General features: G+C 36.7%; 1 protein-coding gene across 8 annotated transcripts in view; it reads right to left on the reverse strand.

The window, feature by feature from the left end:
- Positions 1-19,151, reverse strand: part of RPS6KA3 (ribosomal protein S6 kinase A3) — a 116,346-nt gene that overhangs the window by 70,273 nt on the left and 26,922 nt on the right. For 5 of the 8 annotated variants that reach the window (XM_050775106.1, XM_050775105.1, XM_050775103.1 and 2 more), the window contains one exon: positions 13,376-13,432. In XM_050775106.1, the coding sequence (XP_050631063.1) occupies positions 13,376-13,417 (42 nt within the window). In that variant the 5' untranslated portion in view covers positions 13,418-13,432. Of the gene's footprint in view, positions 1-13,375; positions 13,433-14,105; positions 19,130-19,151 lie in introns of those variants that run through there. The other 3 variants (XM_050775109.1, XM_050775104.1, XM_050775102.1) reach the window with 3 other exon arrangements.

Consider the following 19,151-nt stretch of genomic DNA (forward strand, 5'->3'; position numbering starts at 1 on the left):
GCAGGACATACGGTTTCTGTCAACTCTGTCAGTGCAGTGAGAAAACGAATGGGTAAGGCTGTGTTCCAATAAAACATCTTTTACAGAAACAGGGGACAGGCCCATGAGTGTAGTTTGCTGACCCCTGTTCTCTATTCCTCAATGCATTATTAATAACTGTTGAAAATTCGATTATACAAATCTCCTGTTGTTGGGTCTTTGATCTACACCATGGTGCTGTCCCATCATTTGTACACATTCACATTTAGAAATAATTTCTAGAAGTAGAACTGTATATTCAAGAGTATGCGGCAGTAAGGTTTTTGATCCTAACTTATTTGGCACGTTGTCCTCCAGGAAGAACCTGAATAATAAGGAGGGAACCACATCAAGACCTTGGGCAGGGGCAAACTATAGCCAGGCCTGGCCAGCCTAAGGGCCAAATCTGCCCATGTCCATCTCTGTTTAAATATTATCTTCAACTGTGTTTGCCCTACAATGGCTACCGCTGAGTTGAGTATTTGCAAGAGAGATCATATGGCCTACAAAGTTTAAGATATTTATTTACTATCTGGCCCGTTATACACAAAGTTTGCTGACTCATGGGGTAGAGTCCTCAAACAGAATGAACAGCAAATGCCAAAGCACAGAGATAGGAATGAGCTTAATGAATTCAAGACACGAAGGAAAGGCCACAGTGGCTAGAATGCGATGAACATCAAGGAAAGGGTAAGGAAATGAAGAGGTAGCTTAGGGCCATATTAAGTGAGGCCTTAGACCCAAGAAATTTGGGTTTGTATTTTATTTCAAGTGTAATGGGAAACGAATCTTCCTCATTTTAGGCAATGACATTATTACCTTTCTCAAAAACCTATGAGTCCTTTTTGGCCTTTTCTTTCTTATCTAATTTCCTTCCTTTCATATTTAATCCCTCAACAAATTCTAATTTTATCTCAAAAATAAACCTCAAATCTGTCTATTTCTATTTCCTCTGCCATTCCCAGTACAAACTATCATCTATTGCCATAAAACTGGTTTCTCTGCTTCTAAATTTTCCCTGTGCAATCCTGTATCTTCACAGCAGCCAGAATCATCTTAAAACAGAAATCAAGGCCGGGCGCGGTGGCTCAAGCCTGTAATCCCAGCACTTTGGGAGGCCGAGGCGGGCGGATCACAAGGTCAGGAGATAGAGACCACAGTGAAACCCCGTCTCTACTAAAAATACAAAAAATTAGCCGGGCGCGGTGGCGGGTGCCTGTAGTCCTAGCTACTCAGGAGGCTGAGGCAGGAGAACGGCGTGAACCCAGGAGGCGGAGCTTGCAGTGAGCCGAGATCGCGCCACTGCACTCCAGCCTGGGCAACAGCGTGAGACTCCGTCTCAAAAAAAAAAAAAAAAAAAAAAACAGAAATCAGACTAATTTATGCCCCTACCTCAAATTCTTCAATGGCTTCCCATCACAGAACAAACTCCAAACTTCCCATAGTCTACAGAGCTTAAAGTAAGCAGTAGTAAATGCTACCTTGATCCTGACTTGGAGATATACTCACTAATTCATCCAGACATAATGTGAATATTTGGTCTTAGATATATAAAGTCTTTACTAAAAGAGGAATGAGTGTTAAGTTTTGTGTAATGTCTTTTTATCTATTAACACTGTCACTTAATTTTTCCTCCTTTGATTTACTGATAACTTAGACAAATAAATTTCTTAATATTGACCTATGCTTGTATTTCCAGGAAAAAATCCATTGTTTTAATATAATTCTATACTTAATTTGTAAATATTTAGGATTTTTGCATTTATATTCATGAATTAAATTGGCACATGGTTTCCTTTTCTACGCTATCTCATTTTTGGGGCTATGCTAATTCTATAAAACAAACTAGAAGGCAAGGCAGATTTTTTCCTATGTTTTGGGACAACTTAAAGACCACAGAGTGATCTATTTCTTGAAAGTTTCGAAGATTTTTCTCTTAAGAAATCACTGAGCTTGGCACTATAACCGGGGACAGAAAGTGTGGTAGTGCTAATTTTTTATGATTTCAACTTCTCCCAAGGCTATTGGTATACTGCTTCTCTCTCCCTTCCCAAATTTAGATGTTCCTAAAACACCATACATTTCACCAACTTTCATATTAGTATACTGTTACAGTTAGTATTCTATTAAGTTTTTGAAATTAAACCTAAGGAAAATTTCAACCAGATGCAAAAGCAGACAGAATAGTATAGCCTTCATGTGCTCATCACCTAAGTTTAATAATTTTCAACTCATAGCCAATCTTGTTTCATATGCTCACTTCCCCAACTCCTGTAGTTAATTATTTTGAAGCAAATCTCAGACATTATATCATTTTATCTGTAAATATTTGGGTTGTTATGATGTTTTAATCTCCTTCCTATCTGTGCTTATATCCTGTTTTGCTTTCCTAATGTTGTGGATTTGCTTTTGTGTGTTTTCCCTTGTTTTCTAATTCGCTGATTTTTGAAATTATATTTAATTCCTTCCTCTTGCTTTTTATAGGTTTACTTTGTAGTTCTTTTTTTCTAGTTTCCTTCACTGAGTCCTTAGTTGTTTTGAGTTCTCTTATTTATTAATAAAGTTTTCTTTCAAGTATAATAACGTTTAAGATACTACTATATTCTAGGCACTGTGCTTTACATGAAATTATCTCAGCTGATGCTCACCAATGAGGTGGGAACTATTATCCACACTGGATGAACAGACTAAGGCTTAAAGAGAAGTTAAATAATCTGCTGCCCAAGTTCTTATAGTTTGGATGTCGAAATGGTCATGATGTTGGTGGAAGCATAACCAGGTAATTTGGTGTGGGGAAGGAGAGTGCACATGAATGGTTGGTGGCTGACTTAGGTTAAAAAACAGGAGGTGCTAAACCTTTTCATCAGACCCTAAAGGAAGAGGGTTGAGTATGGGGACCGTGGCAGAGCTCCTGAAAACTTTTCTACACCATACATAACACCTGTCTGGCAAAACCCCAACCATGATTAAACCCAATTATTAACCATCCTCATGACCCCATGATGAGTGAACCCTGTTGAAAAAAAAAATTGACCCATATGATAAAAACTTAAAATTAACATGCTCTTAATTGATTCCATTGGATACATTTTTGTGTGTGGATCATTCCTTTTCTCAGACACTAAAAGATTTAATTTATAAGGATTTCCATCTAAGTGTAGGACAGTTAATTTTTTTAAGCACACATCCATCAACAGACAGTGTTATAAAGTGGTAAGAGCTTACGGTTTTAAACCAGAGATGGGAAACAAGTTTCATGAAGATGATCAACTTGAAACAAATGGTAGTGACTTCCTAGAGCACTGAGCAGGATTTCCTAGAGCACTTTCAAAGTCCTGTCTAAATGGAAAGCATGCTATGTTTCACTCACAGAATCTCCTGTGGGCATGAAGAGAGGGTGAGAGGCAGCAGCACCATAGCCCCAGGTCTGAATTTTGCAGTTAAGTCACAAAATGCCCTAGGTGGTATTGCTTCTCTCCCTGTCCACACATTTCTTTTTCTTGCTTAGCCTTAAGTTCTTTTTACTTAGTCATGCTTGTCTAAAATAGTTAAATTAAAATACTCATTTAGGTAAAGGGGTTACAACTTTCCATATGCCAGTATTTCAGGTTGACTCAACCAACCAACCATTCATACTTGAACATAATTAAGTCACTTTGCTTTCTTACAAAATATGGATGAGATCACTCAAACTGAAGGAATGGGTATTGTGATGAATACACCAGAACAGAAGAGAAGCAATTTTGGGTCAGAGGCATCATACGAGGCAGGCAAGCCATGATAAAAAAGGGAGGGTTTTTTTTTTTTTTTTTTTAAGCTCTTAGGGGTGGAGGAACAGGACACTAGGAAGTGAAAAAATAGCCCTGAAAGAGAGCCAAAAATGTAGCAAAAGGAAACCTTTGCTTGTGCTTGGAAATTTTCCTGCTGTATACACACTCTATTTAATTCCACCATGCAGTGCTAATTATACTGCTATTTATCTCAGAAATATTTTCCTAAGTGGCATATACTTAAATCTACTAGGGTATTTTCCCTCAAGCTCTGAGTGCTCAAATACACTCTCAACCAATGAGAGTTAGAACGGCAGACAATACACAGTCAGTCAATAAGTGTTATTAATATACCATGGTACAAATTTTCCCTGCCAATGAGCATTCTATTGTATTTTCCTGTGTTGAGTGAGTAATTCACTGCCTACTGTCTACTCTGCTGGGGCTTCTCTGTGTTTGAACCATGATGACTGTAATAGGTGTGCAATGGTGTGCTGTTAACATGGCTGTTAAGGATCATTTTGGATGCTCAAATGCAAGTTTTAAGGCAGCTTTGTGTGAAGTAAAAGTTTTTACTTCAGTTAAATAAAGACAGGAAAGGGTTGAAACTTTAGAGAGCCAGAAGAAAGGATAACAGCATTAAAATGGCAGAAGATGGAAAAGAAGTAGGGCCAAGTAGAGTGGCTCATGCTTGTAATCCCAGCACTTTGGGAGGCTGAGGCAGGTGGATCACTTGAGGTCAGGAGTTCGAGACCAGCCTGATCAACACAGTAAAACCCCATTCTCTAAAATACAAAAATTAGCTGAGTGTGGTGGCATGTGCCTGTGATCCTAGCTACTTGGGAAGCTGAGGCAGGAGAATTGCTCGAACCTGGGAGGCGGAGGTTGCAGTGAGCCACTGCACTCCAGCCTCAGTGACAGAGTGAGACCCTGTTTCCAAAATAAATAAATAAATAAATAAATAAATACATACATACATACATACACACACACACATACATACATACATAAGAAGTAGATCTAAGATATGGGAGACAGGCAGACAGCAGGACAAAGAACAAAGGGCAAGAGAAGAGATTAAGTGTGTGAAGAACAGAAAAATCCAGCCAGAACAGAATGGCTCTATCACAAATAGAAACCTAGGGGATATGTTCAAGAGACATCACAGGATTAACTGCATACACTAAGAAGGTCTGAGTGACGGTATTTAACGTTCAGGAGAAATCGGGCTGTCCTTTATGACCATCCTTTTAGTCAAACTGATTTAGCCATCTCCAACACATCTCACTTTTCCTCCCTTTGACTTTTGTTTACACCATTTTCCCATAAAAGTGCATTTACCCAAATGTTGACATTTACTTCTCAAAAATCCTGTACCTATTTTTTAAGACTCAGGTTAAATTTCATGCCTTCTGTGAATTTTTGCCTGATCACACCAGTTACAACTACTTTTTAAACTTCACTTTAATTTTTATCAAAGGCTAAAGTGTCAAAAAGTATTTCAAGGCTTGTAATGAGAAAGCAGCAGTATTCTATGCTCTTGGTACCCTTTCAGTTCTTTTCATTGTTCCCTCTGGTATTTGCCTTTATATGATAAATAATAATCTTATAATACTTTCTCTTGATTCATCAATTTCAGATATTACCTTTAGACATCCTATTACAGATGACTCGGCACTCATATCACAGATTTTGGTTAAACCAATATTTAGTCTTTACAATTATTATGACTATGTAAACACTGCTCACTGCCTAGGTAAAGAATATACTTTAGTTACATCTCTTGTGTGCAATTTTTATTTTTCCTTAAGTTTGCAGTTGCTTTGTTTTTAAATTTGCTTTTATTTTCTTTGTACCTATTTCAAATTCTTCCTACTCTGCAACAGCCTCTCAAGTGAATTTTCAATACTCAAGCCTATTTAGATTCATCACTTCTATTCCCCCACCTCTTCCCCCAATCCTATTCCTGGAGGCAGCATTCTTGAAATTATCTGTCTACTTCAATCTGGACTGAGTACTCTCTAAGCTTCCTGCATGAACTAGTCTTCTGAAGCTTCCTTTAATCATCATAATGGGAAAAAACTTTCATCATGCTTGCAGTACTGGATCTTTTGTTTGCCGAATCCCATGTCTCTCTTACTTAGTTAATAACCCCCTAGTGTTGGCAGAGCCCATTTTCCAGCAACTTCCTAAAATAGGTTCATATCTGAAAATATCTTGGCTGAAAACCATTTTCACTAAGCATTTTAAAGGCATTGCTCCTTGTTTTCTAACTTCCAATGCTGAAAAGTCTAATATTCTTCTATCCAATCTTTTATATAGGATTTAAAAAATCTCTAAAAGCTTAGGGTCTTCCCTTTATCCCTAGTGTTTTGATATTTCATAGAGATGACCCTTCTTGAGAGTAGGGCTTTTTAAAATTTCTCTCATTAATAGGCTTTCAGAGGGATGTTGTAATCTGGAGACTCATGGTCCTCATTTTGGAAAACTGTTTTTTTTTTTTTTAATTTGGTATTTTAGTATTCCACTTAATCTAAAAGCATGATTATCACTATACCATTATGAAAGAAAAGATGCTGTCAATTAATATATGTCACACTATGAATTATAATAACCATTCTGATTTCAAAGATATTAAAATGTAAAAAACAAAAAATATGTTTCTTACGGTATTTCTTTCCTGCTTTCTTCCCCTTCATTTCCTCTATTGTCGCTTTCTGGAATTCCTATTAGATATTAGATTGCTCTTCTTTCTTTTTCTTTCCTACTTTCTACCTCTTATTGTTCTACTTTTTGAGAGTTTTCCTCAATTTTAGCTTGTAAATGTTCTACTAAAATGCAAAACATTCCTATTGTATTTTTAACTTCTAAGAGTTTCTTCTTTTATGATTTCTTTTTTATGGCAATTTACTTTTTCTTAGGGAATCAATTTTGTCTCAACACTCAGAGGACACTAATTAAACTTGCTTTTTCCCTGCATTGTTTGTTCCTCCAAGATCTCATTATTTTATACTGGAAGACTTCCTCACATAACTGGTGATATTTGGCTTTCCATAAATATTTGAGAGTGAGGCACTAAGAAGTGGCCTGGCAGTTATGTGGCTTGTCAACTGGGGAGGCTTTCTTATAGGTTAACTGGCCAACTAGGCAGCCTTTACACTAAAGGTCTCCCAAAGGACAGTATCTTACATTTCTTCAGTCACAACGCCCATCCTCCTTCCGGGAGGATATGGTCCTAGTGGTTGGAATGGGACCAGGTCACCATTCAGTAATAGGTTTTCACTTGACCTCCCTGTTTCCAGCCCAGTGCCTTACCCTACTTCTTTCTGTGTCCAAGGTGCCCAAGTATACAGCTTCTCTGGTTTTCTCTGTGAAATGCCTTCTGTCTCCAGAGGAGAGAGGATCTAGAAACTCTTTATATCAATATTCAACCAATCTCTGTTTTCAGCCCCATGCCATACATCCACGTTCCACAGTACCTGGTGACCCCATTTTTGAGCTCTTCTGAGGCTCTGGGGCCTTGAATAAGACTTGCTCACCATTAGGATATTCCTCTAAAATCACTTACGCTCTATTAATTTCATCTTGTTACCACTCCTCTGTCTGCTTTTCATATTTATATCTTGTGGTTGAAGTTACAGTTATCTTCTGATTTCAAAGACCAAAATTCTGATTTCTTATTCTCCTTGTTGTTTTGGTTGGTAATTTCCCAGAGGAGAAGAGGACAAAAACAACTTTATTTTGCCATTTGTAAAGCTGCACGTTTCCCTTATATGCTTCTGTAACAACGAATGTAGCAGAGTACTTGGCACCTAATAGACATTCATGAACTACTTTGTTAATGAATGACTAGATGCAGTTAGAATATGGACTAAGCTACTGTAAGAAAAAGATCCCCAAATGCGACAACTCAAACAAAGTAAGTGCCTTTTTTTTTTTTTTTCTCTCACAGAGCAGTCCATAGTTTAAGAGCATACTTTTGGGTGAAGAGGTGTCACTAGATCATTACGTATTAAGGGACCCAGATTTCTTCTCATATTATCCATCTTCTCTACTGTCCTGTCCTAGTCAAAAGTGGCTTATCATTACATTCTGCATTCTAGCCCACGGAAAAGGGGCCAATGAACCTGCAAGAAAGCCTACCAGCTGATGACCTCCATACATACATTTATTATCTCACAGTTTTGGTGGACCAGGAATCTGGGCCAGCAACCATGTGAGCTTAGAAGCAGATCCTTCCGTAGTCAAGTTTCAGATGAAACTCTACCCCTGATCCACACCTTAATTTCAAGTCTGAGAGAGCCTCTGAACCAAAAGATGTGGCTAAGCTCTGCCCAAATTGCTGGTCCACAGAAACTGGGAGATAATGTTTGTAGTTCTAAGCCACTAAGTTTGGAGTAATTTGTAACACATCAAATAGATAATACAACATCTCAACATTCCCTATGTAAATTATTAGTTGACAAAAGGAAAACTTCTAATTATATATAAAAGGCAAATACAATTTTAAATTATAAGGTTAATAAATATTTTGACAATCTTTTGGATTTAATATCATGTAATAAATATTAAATACCAGGCTTTGATCTGACACCTAAGCCTAATTTGTATAATCTGGAATGATCTGCTCAACAGCCTCATATGCATTGCAGGTAGTATCTTAGTCCTCCATCTTTCTGACCTGTCTCTAGAATGCAGGTTCTTGCAGATGTAAAAGGTACTAAAGCCATGAGTAGGAGAAAGTACAAACCATATAACATCACAATGGAAAATGCTTTTAGACTACAGAGAATAAAAAAATTTGGAGGTTTTCCTTCTGACTGTTTTTACATTCGCTTACATGTAAATATATATACTATAGATAAATGAAGTAAACTGCCTCAAATGGTTTTGGAGAGGGTAGGAATCTGAAGGTAGCTCTGGGCACTAGGCCCCATGCCTGGGTCCCTACGCTAGCTAAAACTTAATCCATTCATCCCTTTAATCTACAAATACTTACTGAACACCAACTGGGTACTAGGCACAGACATAAAACAAGGAATAAGTCAGACTTGGTCACTGCCTCATTCAACTCACAGTTTAGTAGGGAATACAGACCAAGCAAATAAGCAATGGAATCTGGTATGGTGTTGCCATTTAGGGTATGCATAGGCTCCTGTGGCAGCAAAAAGGAAAAACACTTAACTCAAGGTGAAAGTGGAAGTGGTAGTTGTATTGGGAAGACATCTCAATTGAAATGATATCTAAACAAAGATGACCAGAAATTAAGTAGTGGGGATGGCGGTAAGGGAAAAGAATTCTGAGACAAGGAACATTGCCTTTGAAAGCCCGTAAGCAAAAGAGAAGCTGATACATTTGAGTGACTGGACTTTCAGTAGAGAGTAGAGGTGTGCGGCTAGAGAGGATGTGGAGAGAAGTATGCAAAGCCTTATTATGCAGGGCCTGGTAGGTCATGTTATGGAGGTTGGGCTTTTGTTTAAAGGAACCATAAAACTATGGAGGTGTTTTAAGCAGAAGGTTAAACTGATCTTATTCTTCCAAAACTGACATAATGTTCATAACAATTTGTTTGATTTCTGAAAAGTTAACACTCCTAAGATGCTAAAAACATACAGAAACACCTAACATTTTAAATATATATATGCAATAACCAGATGGAAAACATACCAGAAAAAAAAATCCCACTTTCTACATAACAAAGACTATAAAACTATAAAATACCCATAACTTACCTTAACAAACTTGTAAAAACAAGTACAAGAACTATATGTAAAAAACTATAACTTTTTTTTTTCAGACAGGGTCTCACTCTGTTGCCCAGGCTGGAGTGCAGTGGCATGATCATAGCTCACTGCAGCCTTGGCCTTACACTTCTGGGTTCAAATGATTCTCTGCCTCAGCCTCCCAAGTAGCTGGGACCATAGCACATGCCACCATGCTTGGCTTATTTTTTAATTTGTAGTAGAGACAGGGACTTGCTATGCTGCCCAGGGTGGTCTCGAACTCCTGGGTTCAAGCAAACCTCTTGCCTCAGCCTCCTAAAGTGCTGGGATTACAGGCATAAGCCCCCACGCCCAGCCAAGAAACCATAAAATTTTGATAAAGAATGTAAAAGAAAATCAGAAAAAATGAATGTTCCTGAATGTGAAGACTCAATATTGTTAAAGTAATTTTTCATGTTAATCTGTACATTTAAGGCAATTCTCATAAAAATCCCAATAAATTTTTCAGAAGTACTTGATGAACTGATTGTAAAGTTTATCTGGAAGATTAAATGTAGGACTATATTTATAAGACTACATATAAGACTTTTTACAAAAGTAAAAAGGTGGGAAGGTTTGCTTTACCACATTAACAAAAACATATAATAAAATGACAGTAATTGAGAAAGTATGTAAAGTCAAAATATTCAGGGGGGTTGTGGGTTGAATTGTGCCCTCCAAATAGGTATGTTCAAGTAATCCCCAGTAACGGTGAATGTGACCTTATTTGAAACCAGCGTCTTTGCAGATGTAATTAAGATGAAGTCATATTGGAGTGGGATGGTCCCAATCCAATGACTAGTGCTCTTATGAGAAGAGGGAAATTTGGACACAGACACGAACAGGGAGATCATCTGATGCCCAAGGCAGAAAGTGGAATGATGTATCTACAAGCCATGGAATGCCAAGGACTGCTGGCAAACACCAGAAGCTGGAATAGGCAAGGAAGGAACCTCCCCGAGAGCCATCTGTTGTTTTAAACCACCCAGTTTGTGGTAATTTGTTACGGCAAAGCAGGAAACTGATACAAGGAGTATAAGGCAATTTTATACATGATAAAAGAGGTATCTCAAATGAGTAGGAAAGAATAGATTTTATTTATTCAATAAATAGAGGTTAGGACAAAAGGCTATTTATCTGGAAAGAAAAGTTAGATTTCTACTTCATACCAGGTACTAAATTCCAAGTGGATCACAGATCTAAATGTAAAACAAAACAAAAAACACCAAAAAACTATAAAAGATCAAAATGTAAAAGGATTATTTTTATAACCCTAGTGGAGGGAAGGATTTTCTAACCAAAGCATGAAACCCAGAAGCCAGATGTGACCATTTAAAAATGAAAACTTCTGGCTGGGTGCAGTGGCTCACACCTGTAATCCCAGCACTTTGGGAGGCTGAGGCAAGCGGATCACAAGGTCAGGAGTTTGAGATCAGCCTGACCAATGTGGTGAAGCCCTGTCTCTACCACAAATACAAAAATTAGCCAGGTGTGGTGGCGCATGCCTGTAATCCCAGCTACTCAGGAGGCTGAGGCAGGAGAATTGCTTGAACCCGGGAGGCAGAGGTTGCAGTGAGCTGAGGTAATGCCACTGCACTCCAGCCTGGACAACAGAGCAAGACTCCTTCTCAAAAAAACAAAATAAAACAAAACAAAAAACAAAACAAAACAAAAAAAACTTCCGTACATACTACAATGAAAGACACATAATCAATGTTTAAAAAAACATATTACAAGATATATAATAGACATGGAGTTAATATCCAGAATATATACAGAGATTGTACAGACCAATAAGGAGACAACAAGTAACTCCAAATAAAACTGAGCAAAACATAAAATAGCAAAGGCCAATAATGTATGGATACTCAATCTCACTAGTAATCAAATGAGATGCAAATTAAAATGGGAAAGTCAGCCAAGCATGGTGGCTCACGCCTGTAATCCCAGCACTTTGGGAGGCCAAGATGGGTGGATCACTTGAGGTCAGGAGTTCGAGGCCAGCTTGGCCAACATTGTGCAACCCATCTCTACTAAAATTGTAAAAATTAGTCAGGCGTGGTGGCGGTTGCCTGTAATCCCAGCTACTCGGGAGGCTGAGGCAGGAGAATGGCTTGAACCTGGGAGTCGGAAGTTGCAGTGAGCTGAGATCATACCACTGCACTCCAGCCTGAGCAGCAGAGCGAGACTGTCTCAAAAAAAGAAAAAGAAAAAAAAGGGAAAGTATTATTTTTCTAGAGTCACTCAAATTAAAAATATTTTCTGATAATACCTAGTGTTGAGTAGGCAATACTCAAACAGGTATTCTCATATACTGAAATTCTGAAGGAAAATTTGATAAATGTCTACTGAGATTTAAATGTTTATACCCTTGGTTTAAGAACATCCTTTTCTAAGACTATATCCTACTGAAACACAAATTCACAAAAATAAATAGGGGAATATTACATTAAATATAGGATATTCATAAAATAGAATACTGTAACTGTGTAACCACTTTAAAAAGAGGTAGATCTGGCTGGGCATGGCGGCTAACACCTGTAATCCCAATGCTTTGGGAGGCTGAGGCGGGAGGATTGCCTGAGGCCAGGAGTTCAAGACCAGCCTGGGCAATATAGCAAGACCCCGTCTGTAAAAAAAAAAAACAAACAAACACAAACATTAAAAAAAAAAAAATTAGCTGGGCGTGGTGGCATGTGCCTCTAGTCCTAGCTACTAAGAAGGCTGAGGTGGGAGGGTTGCTTGAGCCCAGGAGTTTGAGGTTACAGTGAGTCATGACTCTACCACTGCACTCTAGCCTGGGTGACAGGGAGAGAGACCTTGTCTCAAAACCCCCCCCAAAACAAAAAAACAAAGAAGAGGTAGTTCTATATGTATTGTCATACAAAGATGTTCAAGACATGTTAAGTAAAAAGAACAAGTTGCAGAATATGTATTTTGTAAACATAAATAATAATTACCTTATGTACAAAATATCAAGACTATAACTTAGCTGTTGACAATGGTTATTCTGTGTGTGGTAGTAGGGAACAATTTATTAATTCATTTATGTAACATTTAATGAGTGTCCATTATGTGCCAGGCACATTGGTTTAGTTACTGGGGATTCAGGAGTGAACAACAACAAAAAAACAGATGAGGAAATGGTGAATGTCCACTTTCTATGTTAAACATATCTGTGAAGTATGACCTTTATATTTTTGTCTTTAACAAATTTACAGTCAATTTGGTTATTTAAAAACATAAGCTTTAGGCCAGGTGCAGTGGCTCACACCTGTAATCACAGCACTTTGGGAGGATTGAGGTGGGCAGATCATCTGAGGTCAGGAGTTCGAGACCAGCCTGGCCAACTTGGTGAAACCCCATCTCTACTAAAATTATAAAAATTCAAAAATTAGCCAGGTGTGGTGGTGAGTGCCTGTAATTCCAGCTACTCAGGAGGCTGAGACAGAAGAATCCCGTGAGCCCGGAAGGCTGAGGTTGCAGTGAGCTGAGATAGCACCACTGCACTCCAGCCTGGGTGACAAGAGCAAAACTCCATCTCAAAAAATCCCCAAGAAACAAAAAAACATAAGCTTTAGGCACTAATGAAAAACTTTCAACAATATAAAGCAATCTGTTTTATCATTCTCTTAAAATCACTCTTATTGTACAGTTTTTAGAAAGGTCTCTGGCATACTCAATAATGTAGTCTGGTAAAGTTAATGTGAAAGGATCGACAAGTTTCTTGTACTGTAAAATGATTACTCTGTTCAGTTGAAAAATAAGAATAATTTTACAGTATTTCATTTATCTATACCCTTTGGGACAGAATATTTTACTTACAGTTTGTGGGTTAATCTCCTCCTCTCCCATAGGTTCATCCATAATTTGTTGTCCATTCTGTGAAAAGCACAGCAAGCAGAAAGTTACCAAAACAGACCTCACATCAGTTAAAGTTAAATGAAGGCAGACAACAACAAAAACTGAGGAAGATTTTCACCCCTAAAGGGCTCTAATGAAGTAGAACCACCATATGAGTATGCAGTTGCTAAATTTGCAACAGGATGTGCTTCAAAAGTTAATTATTTGAAACTACAAAAACATTTTTTCATGGAAAAATATAATAAATGATTATTACCTTTCCACGTGAGCCCTTGAGTTTAATAGTTAAATGCATTACAAATGGTCTCATTTAAGCCTCACCAAACATTATTTACAACAGTGTATAGCAAAACACATTCTAAATTCCAACTCCATTCATAATTAATCAAGGGAACTGATTAATTACTTCAGAGAAAATTAAGCCCAATCTCTACATCAAAATAAATTCCAGATGGATTAAACATTTAGATGTGAAAAAATAAAATTATACAACTATTAGAATATAGGTGAACAATACTCATGGGGTAAGGAGGGTTGAAATCATAAAGAAAAAAGTGACATTTGAATCTATAAAAGTTTAAAACTTCTGCCAGACACAAAAAAAGATAAAAGACAAACTGATTACAAAAAAAAGGCAACATATAACAAAGGGATGGTATCCTCAATACATAAAGAGCTTTGTTTTACAAACCTGTAAGAAAAAACGATGAACCTCAACAGAAATGAGCAATAAGGGAAAAAAGAGTTCAGCCTTAGTACTCATCAAAGAAATGCATTTAACCCAAAGACACCTTTTGCCTTTCAAATTGGTAATGATTTACAAAACAAAAACAAAAACAAAAAACCACTCAGTGTTAACGAGGGTATGGGGGAGAGAGCACTCTGGACATACTGCTGGAGAAAGTGTGAATCAGCACAACCTTTCAGGAAGGCAATCTGAGTCTGTATTTTAAAAAAACCAAAATACCACACATAAAATTTTGAAATGTCTCATCGATTCTACTTCTTTAAAAAAAGTAGACAAGTGTACAAAGATGTACATACAAGAATGCTCACCATAACTTTTATTCCAAAAAGAACTTCAAATTGAAAACCTAAATTCCTAACAATAGAGAACTAGTTAAATATATTACGGTACACCCTTATAATGGAATACTATGCAGTCATTAAAATGATGATAAAGATGTAAATTCATTGACATAGAAAGACAGTCACATGTAATAAGTGAAAAAGCAGTTTACAAAACGATATGGATTGTAATGATCCCATTTTAAATAAATATATACATATTTCAATGTATATATTTTTATGGGGAAAAACTCTGGAAGGATATACACCAAAATGTTAACAGTGGTTATCTCTGGGTGGTAGAATTTTACACAATTTAAATTGTTTATTTTTGCTTATTTGAATATTCTAATGTATCTACAATGAATATGTATTATTTGTGTAATTTTTAAAAACCACAAAAACAGAAGTCAGGAACACATAGTTTCTTCTCTCATTCCCTCACTGGAAAAAGGAGTAGCCATGACTATTAATTCAACAAGTATACAAGGATCTAAGCTAACCACCTTTGGAGCATTATCACCTGGGAAATAAAAGGCAGCCCACCTATCACCTCATACTTCACATGAGGCAGCTGCTCTAAATATGAACTCCCCTCTTTGTTCTTCTCATCCCTATTACCATCCATCCATTCATTCATCTCATTTCATTCAAGCTATGTTCTAGGCACTGAGCTGAAGATAAAAGTTAATAAAACATAGCCCCTATCCTAGAAGGTCTGTTGACCTTATACAAAGGGCACCTTTCATTTTCACCACTCATAGAAGATGTTCCTAGATTAGGGAATGCCTATGTAATACTATGAAGCACAGAAACAGTGCCAAAATTCAGGAAAAGATAGGGAGGCAAGTGTAAAATCTTTATTTTCCTAAGGAATGTTCAAAGACTATAACACTGCCCATTTCTTTGGTATAAAGACACTCGTGTATCTCTACAATATTTATTTTTCCTCAAAGTGACAACCATTTATTCAACTGACTACTGGTTGTTCTTATCCAAATGTACCAAAGAACTAGCTCCTAACAACTGTGGCTCTGTTGTCAGACACAGAGATTCAAATTCATATTCTTACCCTATTAATTATGAAGCCTTGGACAGGTTCTTTAAACAATCTAAGCTTTTCAGTTTCTTCATATGGAAAATGAAGATTGAAAAGTCTTATCTTCAGAGGGTTGTAGTAAAGACTAAATTAGTTAAATGATATAAAACTCTAACCACAGTGTCTGGCACTTAGTAAACAATCACTGTCAGCTAGTTTTCTTACGTCCAAAATTCAATTACCTCACCTCTGGCCCACCAATCTGTTCCCTCTCCTATATTTGCCATATTAATGAATGGCACCATCATTCATCTAGCAGCCCAAACCAGTTTTTCATTAATTGTAAACAGTTATCTTTCTGTAACACAGACTTGCCCCCATGACTCCCCATTGTGTGGCGTTTAGAACCCTCAGTCTAACTTGAGCTACACGTATGTTTTTCATAGGAATAAAATTTAAGAACCATCTGTTCCTTGCAATTTTTAATGTATGCAAAGCAAGTATCACAACTTATAACTTACTTTTAAAGAAAACTGGTACAGGAGAAACAGCACTAAACTTGGAATTCGCAGACCAAGGATAGAGCCCTAGGCTGCTGCTTATAAGCTTTATGATTTGAGGCAATTCAGACTTTCTCTTAGCCTATTACTTTACCTGTTCAAAATGAGGATACTTGTCCTGTCTACCCAAAGGATTATTACCAGGCTCAAAAACGAGATAATTCAGAAGAAAGAACTTTACAAATGTTAAAGAGCTGTACCAATGCACATTATTACTAAGGTGAGGTAGCCTCATGAGGATAACATACTCTGTAAAGTCCTTCTGATCTTGGAATTTAAAAAATCTTTGAATTGGTAAGGCATCTCAAAAGTCTTCTGTTCCTACTACACATAATATGTTTCAATTCTTTCTACTCCGTTCTTACTTACGCTTAAATACTACCAGGACGAGAATGTACTACCTCACTAGGCACTATAATATCTCTGAAAAAGTACTGCCTGCTACATGAAATTTTTCATTATATAGCAACTTTCCTCAGCTGTAAATTCTCTTTAAGAGGATTACTAATAAATGATGACTAACTTGCCCGTACTCTATCTGCAAAGTCACAGGAAGTAAATCTATAGCTATGACTCTAATCCACCCTGACTCTTGTCTTTTCCAGATAAGTTCCTTCAAACATTTTTTTAAGACAGATAAGACTCATCACTATCTTCTTCTCTGAGCACACTCCAATTCATCTTAAAGGGTGGTGTATGGAATTGTATGTAATTAACATTTCAACCCTCAAACGACCAATGCAGAGTAAAGGTCATATTACCTCCCTTGTCCTAGAAAATAAACTTATGTTAATGCAATTCACAAATGCATTATTTTTGGAATGCCCTCAACACAATGCTGACATATCAAGTTTTCTGATTAAATCCTTATCTTCTTGCACTGCAACCACACCCTGCATCCTCTATTCATACCTGTTGTTACTCTTAGTTCCATGAATAAAACTTTATTTAAAATTTTTGATTCACCTTTTTCCAGCTCCCATCCATTGCCACAGTCTCTATACATTAGATTCCAAATCTGTCGATCAGCCTGTTCACTATTTTCAGCTTCACGTCATCTCAAATTTTACAATAAACTTTCTTTTCTCAACTACTCACCCAGTTAATAGTATAGTATATACTAACAAAGCAACTTAAGAAAAAAATTGAGTGAAACATAATCTGAAGGGTATTTTATGCTCTACATTTTGTAAAAATATCTACCTCCTGAGTTTAGCAAAAATTTAAAATGTTGAACAATTTAATTTTTAAAGCAGCGAGCCCATGTTATCCTACATACCAGTGAAGCTTTACAAAGCTTCTTCTACCAAAAAAAGCACCTTTATTCAAATGAAACTTTTCTATCACTTCATCAAAACAAGGATTCAAATGTTATCTATCAGAAATGAGCAAAGAGTTACTTCTGCAGTTAAGTTTCCCATTTGGAAAATGACCCTTGGTTTTATTAGAGATTAGGTTACATGGATTATCAGTCTTACGCAGTATTTTACTTTCTACTGTTTCCTAAGTTTAAGGAATAGTACTTGTTAAACAAGAAAATATATTTCTCTAATTTTAAAAAACAAGTGGGAAAAAATGTGTTCTAAAGCTGGCCAGTACCACGTTTAAACCCCAACTCTGTCAGTTACTGGTGTAGTTACCTGAACTTGGGTAAGTTATTTAACATTTTGAGCCTCAGTTTCTTCACTCACAAGATGCACATAATATCTACCTCACAGGGATGTTGTAATTAAAAAGATCCACCAAGAGACAGTGTATGCTCAGTAAATGTTATTTCTTTTCCTCTCTTTTGCCTCAATTGACAGTGTAACATTACATTTCTACATATAACTTCTAAAGATGTAATGCAATGAAGAAGTATAGGAGAGTGTTGAAACACCTGTTCCATAATTCACTACAGTCAATTTTCCACTAAGCAGGGTGGAAGAGATCATTTTGTATGTGCTATATTTTTATACAATGTAGCTAGAGAATGAGTATGGACAAAAAATAGTTTAAAAGTAAGGCAAATGTATTTATCCTCTCTCATCCCACCATAATGCCTTCCAGCCAAAAAATTTCAGAGCCTGGCAGATTGTATATATGCAAATGTGATGTGAAATACTGGAAAAGGTTAGGAAATGCTAATCATGCTTTACTTTGTTAGCCTGAAATGTGTATAAAGTCACACATTAGAATAACCTACAATATGGGTCTCATCAGAACAAATCAGATAAAGGAGACTGTTCCCTTGACTTTCAGCAGGAATTGTTTTCAATGTTGTAAAAAATTATCACCTAAGATCATCTTCCAGGCTTAAAGAGGAAGAACAATTCAAATCAGTATTTCTGAATCAAGGTTTCAGGAACTCTAGAGTATTCCTAAATATTTTAAGGAAAATTCTGATGTTAAAAATATTTTATTAATTTAAAAACTTTCATTTTAAGCAACTTTATTAAGCAGACTGCTTTGTTGTAATGGCATGATACAACAATGTACTTTTCCAGGCTGCTGTCTGATACCTCTGAAAATATATCATTAGTTAAAAAAAAATACTTCCATTTCAGCAGGAGATCATCATGTATAAGTATGCTAGGACCAAAAGATGATCTGTGACTGATAAAATGCTACCTTGAACTCAGCAGGGTATACCATCTACTGACATTCTCCTATTTAGAAATGAAATGGACGTACGGACATTAAGAGAAGAATCTTCAAAGAGAGTAACAGTCTGAAATAACAGGAAGGGAAGAGGAAAAGAAAAGATCCAGAGTCCTAGTATATTAATATGGAGACCCAGGTTGTAGGAATGAGCAAGGACCATACTTTTTTTTTTTTTTTTTCACCACCCTCAGGTTTCCACAAGTATATCTACCTTCCAAACTCCCTGATATCAGCAGTGGTTTTCCTGTCCAAAAGCTTATGCAATAGGAATTCCATCATGAAGGTGCTGAGCATGAGGCACTAGGCACCTCTCTCAAAATATGGTTAAGATACCATCAAATTGTTCAGAATCCAAAGAATCTTCTATGCAATCACATTGAAACAATAAGAAACAAGCACTTTATATTCTTAATAAGGAATGTATATA

This window comes from Macaca thibetana, chromosome X, assembly GCF_024542745.1.
Source record: "Macaca thibetana thibetana isolate TM-01 chromosome X, ASM2454274v1, whole genome shotgun sequence".
Classification (NCBI taxonomy): domain Eukaryota; kingdom Metazoa; phylum Chordata; class Mammalia; order Primates; family Cercopithecidae; genus Macaca; species Macaca thibetana.